Raw genomic sequence first — 14,898 nt, 5'->3', positions numbered from 1 at the left:
CCGCCATGATAAATGAGGGGAACTTCCTCTTAGAATTGAGTAAATACGGTAAATAGGAGGTGATCAAAACTTCTTATGAAGAGACAGCCTAAATACATGATGGTCATTAAAGTGAGGTTCCTAGCAGTAACTCTAGTGTTGCCTGACGTTCTGCAGTTAACTTTTATTGTAGATTTATGGGAAACCTGTTTAATTCTTAGTTTATGTAGTCTCTTCTAGGAAATGATTTAATTTTAATGACCATCATATGCAAAGCTTCATGTCTTCTGCCCAGTTGCCAATAGAGTAGGTGTTTGTATCACAGATTTCATTAATTGGTTGCTTTGGCAGTCTTGGCAAAGAATACATTGAAAATACAATGGCTCTTCCAGTTCATGTTTTGAAGCACATAGGCTCACAACAAGTAAATAGTTGTTTGGCTAGGGTTAAAAAAAGGATGGATAAAAGAATTTAGATATTGGGCATTACACCTGTGGTAGGTAACTTATTTGTTTTACTCATCTTTTTATCTCAGATTATGTTTTGACTAAGGGAGGAGACATTCTTAAAATTTTCCTTTGTTTTCTCTTTCACTGTATAAACAGCTTGGTATGCTGTATCTTGGTGTGATTCATTTATTCGTGCTGTAATTGATTTGTTTCTACATGGATTAAGCTTATCATGTAAGTGTGTAATTTAAGTCTTTGTTTTTATGTTCAGGTTGGCCTTGGGCAGTTACACTTACATGGAGGAAGAGGAGTAGAGCAGAATCACCAGGTACCTATTTTGCATCCTTTATGAGTAATGATAAGCTGGAGAGAGAAAAAACATTAAAAGTGTAATCTAAATTGCTTGCTGCTTATCACAGTTGAATGATATCCTAGCTGGCTGTGTATGCTGCTTTGATCAGCACAATCTAATTAGACATGGTTTTTCTTTTACAACAGGGGTTCTCAACCCCCATCCTACAGGCCAAATCCGGCTCATGGCATTGTGTCACCGGGCCCATGGGGTTCCCCATGGTTCTGGAAGCCTGTTGGCAGGGGCAGTAGCACCCCTCTCCTGCTGCCAGATTTCTGGACTTATGGGGAAGCTCAGGCCCTGTGCACTGAATCGGGTGCCTGACCCCAGCAGGCAGAGGCAGGCAGGTAACACTGGGCCCTAGGGCCCAATCCTGGCATGAGGCAGTGCCAGGCCCTAGGGCCTAATCCTGGTGTGGGGAGCCAGAATTGGACTTTAGCAAGTCCCCAGGGCCCAATCCTCACATGCAGAGTTTGATCTGGCCCTACACCAGTCACCTGGCCTGCAGAACCAAAAGCTTTAGCACCACTGTTTTACAACAATAGTGAAAAAAGTAAGGAAGTTAAAATGCAGAGAGCCAGACTAAATCTTAGTACAGCAGGCAATATTGCATATCTCAGGCAGTGACTGACCTTCGCATGCATGATAGGAGGCTATTCTTATTGCTTTAGATGCATGTAATAACACCAAAATTTGGCTCATGTTGACACAAGTGTTACAACAAATACAGGTTTTCATGATGAAAAAAACAGAAAAATGTGTGAAATGAAACTGCCAAGGACTTAGTGTACTGTATTGCTTTATGCTGCATGGAGAATAAAGCAGCTTTTAAAAAATTATATAATGGAAAATGGAGATCTTTGTGACTGCCAAAGAGATAAAAAGTTTCCACTTATTGCTCAGCTACTAATCAAGAGCTTAGAACTAGGAAGCCTGTTAGAGCCAGCAACTATGAAGCTGACTACACTGAACTCTTACAAAAGTTATCTTTACTTAAATCAGCCTTTCCTATTCATATGAAGTTGAATGTTGAAAAAACTGCGTAGACACTCATCTAAGAGTATTAGATTTGGGGCCCGTAAATGAATGTGACATTGTTTTTATGATTTTTATGACATGCCAGGCTCAAGGGGGTTACCAGTTTATATGCAAATTGTTTTGGGTGGGGTGGGGGGGCTCCTTTCTATGTAGATTTAATTGCTGAATAGATCTGGAGAAACTCTGTAAGTTACTCAGAGCTAGAAGACAAGAACATCAGTGTTCCTTCTAAGGAGTAATGGTCTGTGAGCACACCACTTTGGAGCCAGCGGAGCAGTTCCCTCCATGCTTGTCCAGGCATGCAGCGGTGGGAGCCGCCCTCCCCAAACCCCCTAAGTGGGCTCTATCCCATGGCCCACACTGGCTGGGCAGTGCCTGTTAGCACCCCTTCGTTTCAGCACCCAGGGCAGTCATCCTGATTGCCCCCACCTTGTTATGGCACAGTGTCTTCCCTCTCCCCTCCTCCCCCTATAATGGGGTAAAGTGCCAAAGAGAATCTGTGATGTGAGGAACAGACAGTGGTTTTGAAAAGAAGTATTTTTGTCAAGATTAAAAATATAAACAACAGCCAAACTTTTATCTGCTCCATTTAGTGGTCTGATTTATTTTTAAGCAGTGTCTAACATAAATGCTGATTTAAATACAGTGTTTTGCAGTGCAAATGATAAGAGAACTATTTTTGTTCTGTTTATAAGAGGAAAAAATACCACGTGTTGTTTTTACTGTTCTGCTTGGACTCACTTCTGTTCTGAATTTAAATACAGATTTTTTTTTTTTAAATATAAAAGCAATTCTAGTACCTGGTGTAGAACTTTTAGATTAAGGGTTTCTGTTTCCCTAACAGCTTGCTGCAGAGCTCAATATTTTTCCATTAGTAGCTAGTGAGCAGTGCTCCATGGGCTCTGCCGACTTTGGGGAACTGCTCCGCTCTCCAGCCCTGGACGCCACGTGCCTCCTCACTCCCACGCCAGCTCCCGTGCCCATCTAAGGGACGAGCTGCTGCCTGCCCTGCAGTGAGGAACTTGCCTAAATGTCCCGTGCTGGCCCCGGTGCCTCCACTGCACTGTGCACCCAGCTCCTCTCTGGGCGGGTGCGCAGTGTGAGAGAGTTTGTGCACGGCAAGATTTTTAATTGTGCGTGGCTGCACACGTGCACGCCTTACAGGGAACACTAAAGAACGTGTTTCCTTCCTGGCACATTGTCATTCAGTACTATGTGCAGGGTGACTGGTATTTTTGTTTTGTTTGGCTTTTTGTTCTGTGCGGTGAATAATATGGGGAAATGCCTGAGGGAATTACTCTTGAGGGTAATTATGAACTGTGGAAGATATTTGACGCTGGAGACTGAATTTACATAGAGAATTCAGCATCTGAGTTAAGCTTATGACATACTTACATGTAAACTGAAATAAATGACACTATTTCTCACTAATTTATGGCATGAATAAAGATGTTCATCCTTATCCTGGAATCCTTTCTGTCCATCACAAGTAATATTTGGTATTATACCTTTGCCAGTGGAACCTAATGTAGAATCTCTTTAAGTTACTCTAGAGCTAGAAGAAGAAAAAAGTTCATTTCCTTCCTGGTGTCTAGGTTGTAGCCGTATTGATCCTAGAGGCAAAAGAAATAATTTATGCCCAAAAGCTTGCAAATAAATAAAATAATTTGTTTGCAAATATCTAGGTGGTCTAATAAAAGATATCACCTCTTCTATGCATTTTAATTCCTTTTCCTTCCTGGCATATTGTCATCCAGTGCTGTTTATTAGGTGACTGGTATTTTGAAATTTGTGGTGTGTATGTATGCTTTTATTGTCTGACATACTTATGGGTATTTTATTACAGAGAGCATTTGAATACTTCAATCAAGCAGCAAATGCTGGTAATTCTCACGCTATGGCCTTCCTAGGAAAGGTAAAACATGAGCATTTTCCAAAGAATGCAAATCTTGCTGTCTCTGTAAGAGATGATAGGTTAATTACAAGCTCCTGGAAACTGTGATAATTGAGTATCTAACTGCTCCGATCCTTATTTAGGTGATTGGTGTAAAAGGACTGCTTACTTATTTATATTAAGAAGTAATCTGGGAATAGAAACCCTCCACAATGAATGTCCTGACCACTAAGCAACAAACGCGGGATCCTTCTTGTGCTTTCTCCTTCTGGCTCCATGAATCTTGCATTCCATTCCAAAAAGTGGCACAACTTCAACAAAAGGGGTGGAAAACTCCTTTGCACCACTGGTTAGGGCACATCTTTGAATTTGTGGGCTGCAACCCCCGTAGACTGAGAGGGGCATAGAAGACTCAATCCTAGGCAAGCTGTTCGAGAAAATTATGCTGGCACACATCCAGGAGGGGCCAGCAGGGACTGCATGCTTAGGGGCAACCAACATGGGTTCATCAGTGGCAGGTCCTGTCAGACCAGCCTGGTGGCCTTTTACGATCAGATCACCAGATCATTAGATGCAGGGGTACCAGTGGATATAATCTTCCTGGACTTCCGGAAGGCTTTTGACACTGTCTCTCACCCCGTTCTCATTAAGAAACTGGGGGGCTGTGGTGTAGACACCCACACAGTCAAATGGGTTGCCAACTGGCTGGAGGGCTGCACCCAGAGGGTGGTAGTAGATGGGTCCTTCTCAACCATGAAGGACGTGGGCAGCGGGGTTCCGCAGGGCTCGGTCCTCGCCCGCACTGTTCAACATCTTCATCAGTGATTTGGATGAGGGGGTAAAAAGTACTCTGTTCAAATTTGCTGATGACACTAAGATGTGGGGGGACGTGGGCACACCGGAATGATGCAACAGGCTACAATCAGACCTAGACAGGTTACAAGGGTGGGCGGATGAGAATAGGATGGGATTCAACACAGACAAGTGCAAGGTGATGCACGTGGGGAGGAACAACTGGCACCATACCTACAGGTTAGGGAACTCCCCTCTTGTCAGCACGGAGGCGGAAAAGGATCTGGGGGTCATCATTGACTCCAAGATGAACATGGGCCAGCAGTGTGGGGAGGCAGTTAGGAAGGCCAACCGCACCTTGGCATGCATCCACAGATGCATCTTGAGCAGGTCCAAAAAGGTGATCCTCCCCCTCTATGCGGCACTGGTCAGGCTGCAGGTGGAGTATTGCGTCCAGTTCTGGGCGCCACACTTCAAGAGGGATGTCGACAGCATGGAGAGGGGGTCCAGAGGGCCACTTGTATGATCAGGGGACAACAGGGCAGGCCCTATGAGGAGAGGCTACGGGACCTGAACCTGTTCGGCCTCCAAAACAGAAGGCTGAGGGGGGATCTTGTGGCCTGTTATAAACTAGTCGGGAGCAGCAGGCATTGAGGGAGTCACTGTTTCCCCGAGCACCGCCAGGAGTGACCAGGAATAATGGTCACAAGCTGGTAGAGGGTAGGTTTAGGTTAGATATCAGGAGGCGCTACTTCACGGTCAGGGCAGCTAGGGTCTGGAACCAACTTCCAAGAGAAGTGCTGCAGGCTTCTACCCTGGGGGTGTTTAAGAGGAGGTTTAAGAGGAGGTTAGATGAGGGGCTCTGCGGCCCCTCCACTGGGCACCTCAGTGACGGCCACCCAGACAGAGCCCATGGTTCCGGGCTCCACGCAGACGGCGCCCCTGGCTCTTGGCTGCGGGGGCTGCCTGTCCCTTTTTCAGGCTCTGGGGCCCGGGAGCATGGCCACCTCCCCTTGCGGGGTTTGCTCCCTACTGGGGTCTCTGGCGCGCCAGCTGGAGGAGCTCCAGGCCACAGTCCAGAGACTGCGTGCCATCAGGGACTGTGAGCAGGAGATAGACTCCTACTGCCAGGCCCTTCTCCCCCGGGAGCCGCAGGGGAGAGCTCTGTCTCCCTCCGCGACTAAGGAGGACTCTGGGACCTCCCGCTCTGCCCACTCAGGGGCATGGACCAAGGTGGTCAAGGGCCCCAAGGCCCGCTGCACCAAGGCCCCTGCCCCGCCGGAGCTTAGCAACAGGTTCGCACCTCTTGCAGCCCCAGCAGAGCCCACACAGTTGCCAGCTCCCGCAGGCAACCCAGGCTCGACCGCAGCTACTGGCCCCACTCTCCCCAAGACAAAGTGTAAGGTGTTTGTTGTGGGAGACTCCATCCTGCGGGGCACTGAGGGGGCAATCTGCCGCCCTGACCCCTTAGCCCGGGAAGTCTGCTGCTTCCCGGGGGCCCGCATCCGTGACATTGCGGAGAGGATCCCAGAGCTCCTCCGGCCCACAGACCACTACCCCATGCTCCTTATTCATGTGGGCACCAATGACACGGCTCGGAGCACCCCCAACCAGGTCATGAGGCGCTACAGGGAGTTGGGAGCGGGGCTTAGGGGTCTGGGAGCTCAGGTGGTGTTTTCGTCGATCCTCCCAGTCTCGGGCTATGGGCTGAGGAGGGAGAGGAGGATCCACGCGGTGAACCAAAGACTGCGGCGCTGGTGTTCTTGGGAAGGCTTTGGCTTCCATGACCACAGCCCGCTCTTTGGAGAGAGAGGCAGCGAGCTGCTGGGAAGAGATGGCCTCCACCTCTCTCCCCTGGGGAGGAGGCTCTACTCAGCCAGGCTGGCTGACCTGCTCCACTGGGCTTTAAACTAAGCCCGCTGGAGGATGGGGGGACTACTGCCCCTGCTGGCGCGCTGAATGGCCCTTGCAAAGCCAGCGGGCCAAGGCACTTAAGGGGGCACTTAAGGGAGCCCACCCCTGCCCTAGCCCTGGCACAATCTGTGGGCAAGGCAAGAGCCCCCAAGGGCACACTTGCCTGCCTATACACTAATGCCAGGAGCCTGGGCAACAAGCAGGACGAGCTCGTCCTCCTGCTCAGTGCAAAGAAATATGATGTCATTGGGATAACGGAGACCTGGTGGGACTCCACCCATGACTGGACCACGGGATAGAGGGCTATACCCTATACAGGAGGGATCGTGTTGACAAAAGGGGCGGGGGTGTAGCTCTCTATGTGAAGGAAAGCTACATATCCCTGCAAGCTGATGTTGGCGACCGGCATGGACAGCTAGAGACCCTCTGGGTAAAAATTCGTGGGGAATTCGGCACAGGGGACACAACAGTGGGAGTCTACTACAGACCTCCCACTCAAAGTCCCGAGCTTGACCAGGAGTTCGCCCGGGAACTGACTGAGCCCGCTTGCTCCAGGACCTTGGTTGTCATGGGTGACTTCAATTACCCGGACATCGCGTGGGAAGATCACTCAGCTAAATCTGAGTGGGCGCAAAGCTTTCTCTCATGCGTGGATGACCTCTACCTGACTCAAGAAGTCTATGGGCCAACGAGAGGCAAAGCGCTGCTTGACCTGGTACTGGCTACGGGGGACGACCTAATCGGCAACCTAGTGATTGATGGGAAGTTGAGTGACAGCGACCACGAGCTGATCACCTTCACCATCCGCCGTAAAGCTGGCAAGTCAGTCAGCAACACAGAAGTCCTTGACTTTAGAAAAGCCGACTTTGACAAGCTCAAGAGGCTTGTCGGTCAGGCCCTCAGGGACCATGACCCCAGGGAGTTGGGAGTTCAAGAAGAGTGGTTGCTTCTCAAGGAAGCGATCCTCAGTGCACAAGCTAACTCTATTCCAACATGGAGGAAAGGCAGCAAGAAGGCACAGCAGCCCCCCTGGCTCTCCAGAGACCTAGCGGACCTCCTGTGGCTAAAAAGGAAAGCCTACAAAGGATGGAGGACGGGATTCACCTCCAAGGAGGATTACTCCGCGCTGGTCCGGTCCTGCAGGGACCAAACCAGGAAAGCCAAGGCTGCAACTGAACTCCAACTAGCTTCAGGCATCAGGGACAACAAAAAGTCCTTTTTCAGATATGTGGGGAGCTGGAGGAAAAGCAAGGGCCATGTTGGACCCCTGCTTAACCAGATGGGGCAGCTGACACCCAGGAAAAAGCCAACCTATTAAATAGGTACTTTGCGTCAGTCTTTCATCAGTCACATGGGATGCCCATGCCTGCTATGGGACAGGGAAATCTGGGTGAGGAGGATCCCCTACCCTCCATCAATGCTGACCTCGTGAAGGAACACCTTGAGAAGCTGGATACCTTCAAGTCAGCGGGCCCTGACAACCTGCACCCCAGGGTACTCAAGGAGCTGGCGAGCGTCATAGCCCAGCCCCTGGCACGGATCTTTGAAAACTTCTGGCGCTCTGGTGTAGTGCCCGAAGACTGGAAGAAGGCCAATGTGGTGCCGATCTTCAAGAAGGGGAGGAGAGTGGATCCGGCTAACTACAGGCCCATTAGCCTGGCTTCTATCCTGGGGAAGATCTTAGAAAAGTTTATTAAGGAGGCCATCCTTGGGGGACTGGCCCAGGCTAACATTCTAAGGGACAGCCAGCACGGGTTTGTTGCGGGTAGGTCTTGTTTGACCAATCTCATTTCCTTCTCTGACCAGGTGACCTATCACTTGGACAAGGGAGAAGAGGTTGATGTCATATATCTTGACTTGAGAAAAGCTTTTGATCTGGTATCCCATGATCACCTCTTGGCCAAACTGCCCAGTTGTGGCCTTGGCTCCACCACGATCCGCTGGCTGGGAAATCGGCTTCGTGGTCGGACCCAGAGGGTTGTGATTGATGGCAGTCACTCATCACGGTGCCCTGTGACCAGTGGGGTCCCTCAAGGCTCTGTCCTGGGACCCATACTGTTCAACATCTTCATTAACGATGTGGACATTGGAGTCAGGAGTGGACTGGCCAAGTTCGCCGATGACACCAAACTTTGGGGCAAAGCATCCACGCCAGAAGATAGGCGGGTGATCCAGGCTGACCTGGACAAGCTCAGCAAATGGGCAGACGAGAACCTGATGGTGTTTAACACCGAAAAATGCAAGGTTCTCCACCTTGGGAGGAAAAACCTGCAGCACCCTTATAGGCTCGGCAGTGCTACGTTGGTTAGCACTACAGAAGAAAAAGACTTGGGGGTCATCATTGACCACAAGATGAACATGAGCCTCCAATGCGATGCTGTGGCTAGTAAAGCGACCAAAATGCTGGCGTGCATCCATAGATGCTTCTCGAGCAAATCCCGGGACGTCATTCTCCCCTTGTACTCGGCCTTGGTGAGGCTGCAGCTGGAGTACTGCATCCAGTTTTGGGCTCCACAATTCAAAAAGGATGTGGAGAAGCTTGAGAGAGTCCAGAGGAGAGCCACGCGCATGACCAGAGGTCAGGAAAACAGATCTTACGATGACAGGCTGAGAGCCACGGGACTCTTTAGCCTGGAAAAGCGCAGGCTCAGGGGTGATCTCATGGCCACCTATAAGTTTATCAGGGGTGACCACCAGGATCTGGGGGAATGTCTGTTCACCAGAGCGCCCCAAGGGATGACGAGGTCGAACGGTCACAAACTCCTGCAAGACCGTTTCAGGCTGGACATAAGGAAGAATTTCTTTACTGTCCGAGCCCCCAAGGTCTGGAACAGTCTGCCAGCGGAGGTGGTTCAAGCACCTACATTGAACACCTTCAAGAGTAAATTGGATGCTTATCTTGCTGGGATCCTATGACCCCAGCTGACTTCCTGCCCTTTGGGCAGGGGGCTGGACTCGATGATCTCCCGAGGTCCCTTCCAGCCCTAATGTCTATGAAATCTATGAAACATCTTGCTGGGGTCGTTTGACCGCAGGACTCTTTCCTGCCATGGCAGGGGGTCAGACTAGATGATCTGCTCAGGTCCCTTCTGACCCTAGAAACTATGTAACTATAAAGACGTCACTTCTGGAAAAGTGCTGTAGTCATGAAGCTGTTATATAGTGAAGTTTTAATTTTAAAAAGAAAAGCGCTGTGATTACATTTTGCAAGTAGTCTGATGTTATCAACACAGTTAGCCCTTCAGATAATTTAGGGACTGCTCTGACCTGGTTTCTGGAACCCCCATGAGGCTTAGGCAAGAGATAGGTGCCTACCTGTTCAGGCTGAAGCGATTCTTAACATGCAGAAGTAACTGCTGGCCACTAAAAAATTATTTTTTTAGATTAAAAAAAAAAAGCCTAGCCAGTTAGGCAAATTCAGGTTTTGGCAGCTGCTGAGCAGGGTGTTTTTTGCATCTGGCTCTGCATTCTCCAGTTTGGAACACTTGGGATCTGTTTGGGTTGAAAGGAGTCAAGTTTTGTGTAAAGGTTGTGTGGTATTTTTCCACTCAAAGAACAAGCTGTTTCTTTGTTTTGTTTTTAGCGGGGTTTCTCTGTGAAGAAGCTCTCCAGTGAATAGTTTACTCGGTCATTGTAGATCTGTTGTAACATTACTAATACATCTGAGTGTTAGTTCCATTCTCTGAAATAATGCTAACCTTTTAGCTCTCCATTTCACTGCTTTTTGCTGTGGAGCAGCACTTTTTTTTTAAATGTGGTCCTCCAGTGTATAATTATTTTTGTGAGCATCCAACTTAAGAATTACTATGCTGGATCAAGCTGCATTGTTCAGTTTGTCTGGTATCTTTGAGTGCCCGTACACGTGCTTGACGTCTGTTTGAATGCATTCTAATTAAGTGAGTCTGCTGGAGTGTCCTAATTGGAATGCTTCAGTAGCCTCACCGTCACATGGTCCCCATCTATAAGAAAGGGAGAAATGAGGACCCAGGAAACTATAGGCCCATAAGCCTCACATCAGTCTTGGGGAAAATCCTTGAAAAAATTATCAAGGAGCATATCTGTGAGGGGCCAGCAGGGGAGATCATGCCCAGGGGAAATCAACATGGGTTCATCAAAGGCAGGTCCTGCCAGACCAACCTGATGGCTATTTATGACCAGGTAACTAAATCCCTGGATGATGGTGTCGCCATGGACATAGTCTTTCTGGAATATAAGAAGGCCTTTGACACTGTCTCACCCCATTCTCATTAATAAATTGAACGACTGTGCCATTGATGCCCACACAGTTGGATGGGTCAAAAATTGGCTGATGGGGCGCACCCAGAGGGTGGTGGTGGACAGGTCATACTCGACCTGGCGGGATGTGAACAGTGGGGTCCCCCAGGGCTCGGTCCTGGGGCCTACACTGTTCAACATCTTCATCAGCGACTTGGACGAGGGGGTGGAAAACACGTTGTCTAAGTTTGCCGATGACACCAAGATGTGGGGAGAGGTAGGCACGCTCTAAGGGAGAGAGGCTGCAATTAGAGTTAGACAAACTACAGAAGTTGGGTAATGGGACGGGCTTCAATATAGATAAATGCAGGGTGCTGCACCTGGGGAGAAGGAATCCACAGCATACATACAAGCTGGGGAGCTCCCCCCTTGTGAGCACAGAGGCGGAAAGGGATCTTGGAGTTGTTATTGACTCCAAGATGAACATGAGTCGCTAACGCCAGACAGCAGCCAGCAAAGTCAATTGCACCTTGTCATGCATCCAAAGATGCATCTCAAGCTGGTCCAGAGAGGTGATACTCCCCCTCTACGCGACACTGGTCCAGCCTCAATTGGAGTACTGCATCTAGTTCTGGGCACCGCACTTTAAGAAGGATGTGGCCTGCCTTGAGAGGGTTCAGAGGAGGGCCACCCGCTTGGTTGGAGGGCAACAGGACAGGCCCTGTGAGGAGATGCTGAAGGACTGAACCTGTTCAGCCTCAGCAAGCGGAGGCTGAGGGGGGATTTTTTGGCTCAACACAAACTCATTAGGAGAGATCAGCAGCAAATAGGAAGGGTCCTGTTCCTCCCAGCAGCACCTGAGGTGACGAGGAACAATGGCCAGAAGCTGCTGGAGAATAGGTTCAGGTTAGAGATTAGGAGGCACTCTTTCACTGTTAGGGTGGCTAGGATCTGGAACCAACTTCCTAGGGAAGTGGTTCTCGCTCCTACCTTGGGTAAATTCAAAAAGAGGTTGGATGAACACCTGTCTGGGGTCATGTGATCCCAGGGTGTGCTCTGGCCAGTGGCAGGGTGTTAGACTAAATGATCTATTCAGGTCCCTTCTGTCCCCTAACTACTATGAAACATGTATTCAGCATCCTCACATTTCAAAATGGTGGTGGAGGTGCTTTAAACTTCATTATACAAGCTTTAGTTAAAGCATTGCTGCCGTTTTGAAGCTTGGGATGGTGAATACACAAGATGTTGTAGACATCTTAATTAGAGTAACTTCAGAGAGCCTCTAATTAAAATGCATCCCCCTACATACCTCTCCCGACCCCAGGACACATGTATAGATGCCCTTTGTAACAGCCAATGGATACCATTAGATGTTCCAGTGGAAGGTGCAGAATTTTTAGTCTTCCAATTGTGGAGTTATTCCTTCCCCTTTCCCACTCTTCACCCCCATTTTACAGCTATAGTTTTACAAGATTTCTGGCCTGTTCTGGTGACTTTAACACTGTTCTGGCATTTTAGCTGTGTGTGTGTATAGTATCCATTGCTGTTACTAGAGCACTGTGGTAGCTGAACTTTAGGATGTACAGTGTGCACATTAATTTGATTTAATTTGAGATTAGCAATTTCTGTTCATAAGTATGTGTGTTTTTGTGGTGGTGCATTTTGGGGGTTTTTAGGGAGAGTTTTGAGACAACTAGTTGTTTGTCCTTCGCAAGTGAAGATGACCGCATCTGGGGCAGGACAAGGGGAGGGGGAAAGGAAGTGGGAAAGAAAAAGGGAGGGAGAAAGAAAAGAAAAAGGAAAAAGAAGAGAGAGGAGGGGGTGGAGGCTAAGTCATGTGGGTACGCAGGTGATTTATAAGCCCAATCTTTGCCCTGAACAATTTACTGCAGCAGGGGCAGGAGAGCGATGAGGATTGGACACAAGACATCCTTGTTTTCCTGGCCACATGCTTCGTCACTGCCTCTGCAGTGTGCCACTGCTTGAAGGCCAATGCTCCACTCTGAATGAATGACCTCCAGGATAGATGTCACAAGCTATTTGCTCCCACAACTCTGGATCAATGCCAGAACTCTTTAGGGACATCTTTAGGGTGTCCTTGCACCACTTCTTTGGTGTGCCACGAATACATACTCCATTTGACACTTCGCCATAGATTTTCTTCAGCAGGTGAGTGTCAGATATTCTTGAAAAGTGGCTGGCTTATCTTAGCGGTGCCAGTTTCAGTAGGGTGTGGATACTAGGGAGAGATAATCTTCTGAGCACCTCCATGTCCAGAATGTTGTCCTGCCATTTGATCTTTAGTATCTTTCACAGGCAGCACAGGTGGAAGTGGATTAGTTTTTTGGCATGATGCTGGTAGACAGTCCAGGTTTTGCAGGCATAAAGGAGGGTTGAGGGAATGAAACTGAAGGTTTACAAAGCTATCATTGACATTCCGATGCCTCTGAGGTCCCAGATTGACTTCCGGAGTCTGCGAAGGCCACGCTGGGTTTTGCTAGCCTCACATTGATTTTGTCATCAATGTGGACAGTATGAGAGAGTGTGCTGCCTGGATAGGCAAACTTGTTGGCCATCAACAGTTGTTGGCTTTTAACTGAGACATGTGGTTCCTGGGGTGTTGTGTCAGGTGCAGGTTGAAACATCACTTCAGTCTTCTTTGTGTTTATAGTGTGTTTGAAGTTGTCACAGGCTGATGAGACTCGGTCCACGGACCGTTGCATGTCAGCCTCTGAGCCTGTGCATAATGCACAGTCATCAGTGAAGAGGAAGTCACAAAGCGTGGCTGTCTGGACTTTAGAGCTCACTCAGATTCTGCGCAGGTTGAAGATGTCTGTACTGGAATGGTACCTGATCCCCACACCACGGTCATCATCTTGGAAGGCATCTAACAGCATGGCAGAGAACACCATGCTGAAGAGGGTAGGTGTGAGCGCACAGCCCTGCTTGATGCCATTTGTGACCAGAAAGGAGTTAGAGCATTTGCTGTTCGCAAGGATGTGTGCCATCATGCTGTCATGGAACTGTCAAACCATACTGATGAATTTTCCAGGGCATCCATACTTCTTCATGAGTTCCCAGAGCCCTTCACAGTTCACTGTGTCGAAGGCTTTGGTGAGGTTGATGAACATGAGGAGAAGGTGGATGTTCTGTTCCTGGCACTTTTCTTGAAGCTGCCAGGCTGCAAACACCATGTTGGTGGTTCCACATCCTTTTCTGAATCCGCATTGACTCTCAGGCAGTAAGTTGTTGAGATGGCTAGTCAGCTGGTTGAGGAGGACTGTCATGAGAATCTTGCTGGCAGTTGAGAGGAGGAAGATGACCCTGTGGTTGTCACAGAGTTGGCAATTTCCCTTCCTCTTGTACAGGTGGACGATGGAGGCATCCTTGAATTCTTGAGGGCCTACCACCTGCACCCACATACTGCAGAAGATCTTGGTTAGTTTCTCCATGAGGCTGTGACCACCTAATCTGTAGGCCTCTGCTGAAATCACATTGGCTCAAGGAGCTTTGCCACTAGATGTTTGCATGGCCTTTTGGACTTCCACACTTGTAGGCAGAGCTTCAAGTGAAGTGTTGATGATGATTTGAGGCAGCTTGCATATGGTGTCTATGTTGATGGAGGATGTCTGATTGAGGACAGTGCTGAAGTGTTCAGCCCATCTCTGGAGGATCTGGGCCTTGTCATTTAGCAGCATGGTTCCATTGGCAGACAGCAGAGGGGAGGATCTGAGGACGTGCAGACTGTAGACAGCCTTTATGGTGTCAAAGAACTTTGCATCGTTGCAGTCAGCATAGTGCTGGATGAATGGTCCGTATTGAGCTGTAGGCATGTTGTGCTGACACAGACTTATAGAGGTAGGCTCTGTAGAGACGTTGCTTCTCTTTCAGCACCTGTTGTATCTCCTCATTTTCATCAAACCAGTCTTTGTGTCTGCAGATGCTCCCAGTTGGCTTCGATGGAGCTGGAATGTAGTGGTATAGTGTGAAGCTGATCTTTCAGATGGTTTGCAAAAGATAAACCAGTGCTGTTGTTTATCAGCCCTGCAGTGTTGAGGTGCTTTGGTTCACTTTGTGTTTGTGGACACAATCTGGTTTGAACAGTGATCTTTAGTAAGGAGATGATGAGTCAATTGGCGCCACACATCACTTTGGTTACATGGACATCATGTCTGTCCCTTCTTTGGATGATGACATAGTCGATGAGATTCCAATGCTTGGAGTGAGAGTGCATCCATGATGCCTTCTTCCAGTTGGGGAGACAG

At 48.7% G+C, this 14,898-nt stretch overlaps 1 protein-coding gene across 1 annotated transcript in view; it reads left to right on the top strand.

Moving 5' to 3' along the window:
* The window catches only part of SEL1L (SEL1L adaptor subunit of SYVN1 ubiquitin ligase), a 69,826-nt gene that overhangs the window by 30,361 nt on the left and 24,567 nt on the right, over positions 1–14,898 (top strand). Inside the window, exons 11-12 of the mRNA XM_090033835.1 lie at positions 700–756; positions 3,665–3,733. Of these exons, the coding sequence (XP_089889961.1) occupies positions 700–756; positions 3,665–3,733 (126 nt within the window). The remainder of the gene's footprint in view (positions 1–699; positions 757–3,664; positions 3,734–14,898) is intronic.

The sequence above is a fragment of the Crocodylus siamensis genome, chromosome 2 (genome assembly GCF_052110815.1).
Source record: "Crocodylus siamensis isolate JL-2025a chromosome 2, ASM5211081v1, whole genome shotgun sequence".
Lineage (NCBI taxonomy): Eukaryota > Metazoa > Chordata > Crocodylia > Crocodylidae > Crocodylus > Crocodylus siamensis.
Note: the sequence above shows the minus strand (reverse complement) of the source record. Positions and strands in the feature narration are given on the sequence as shown.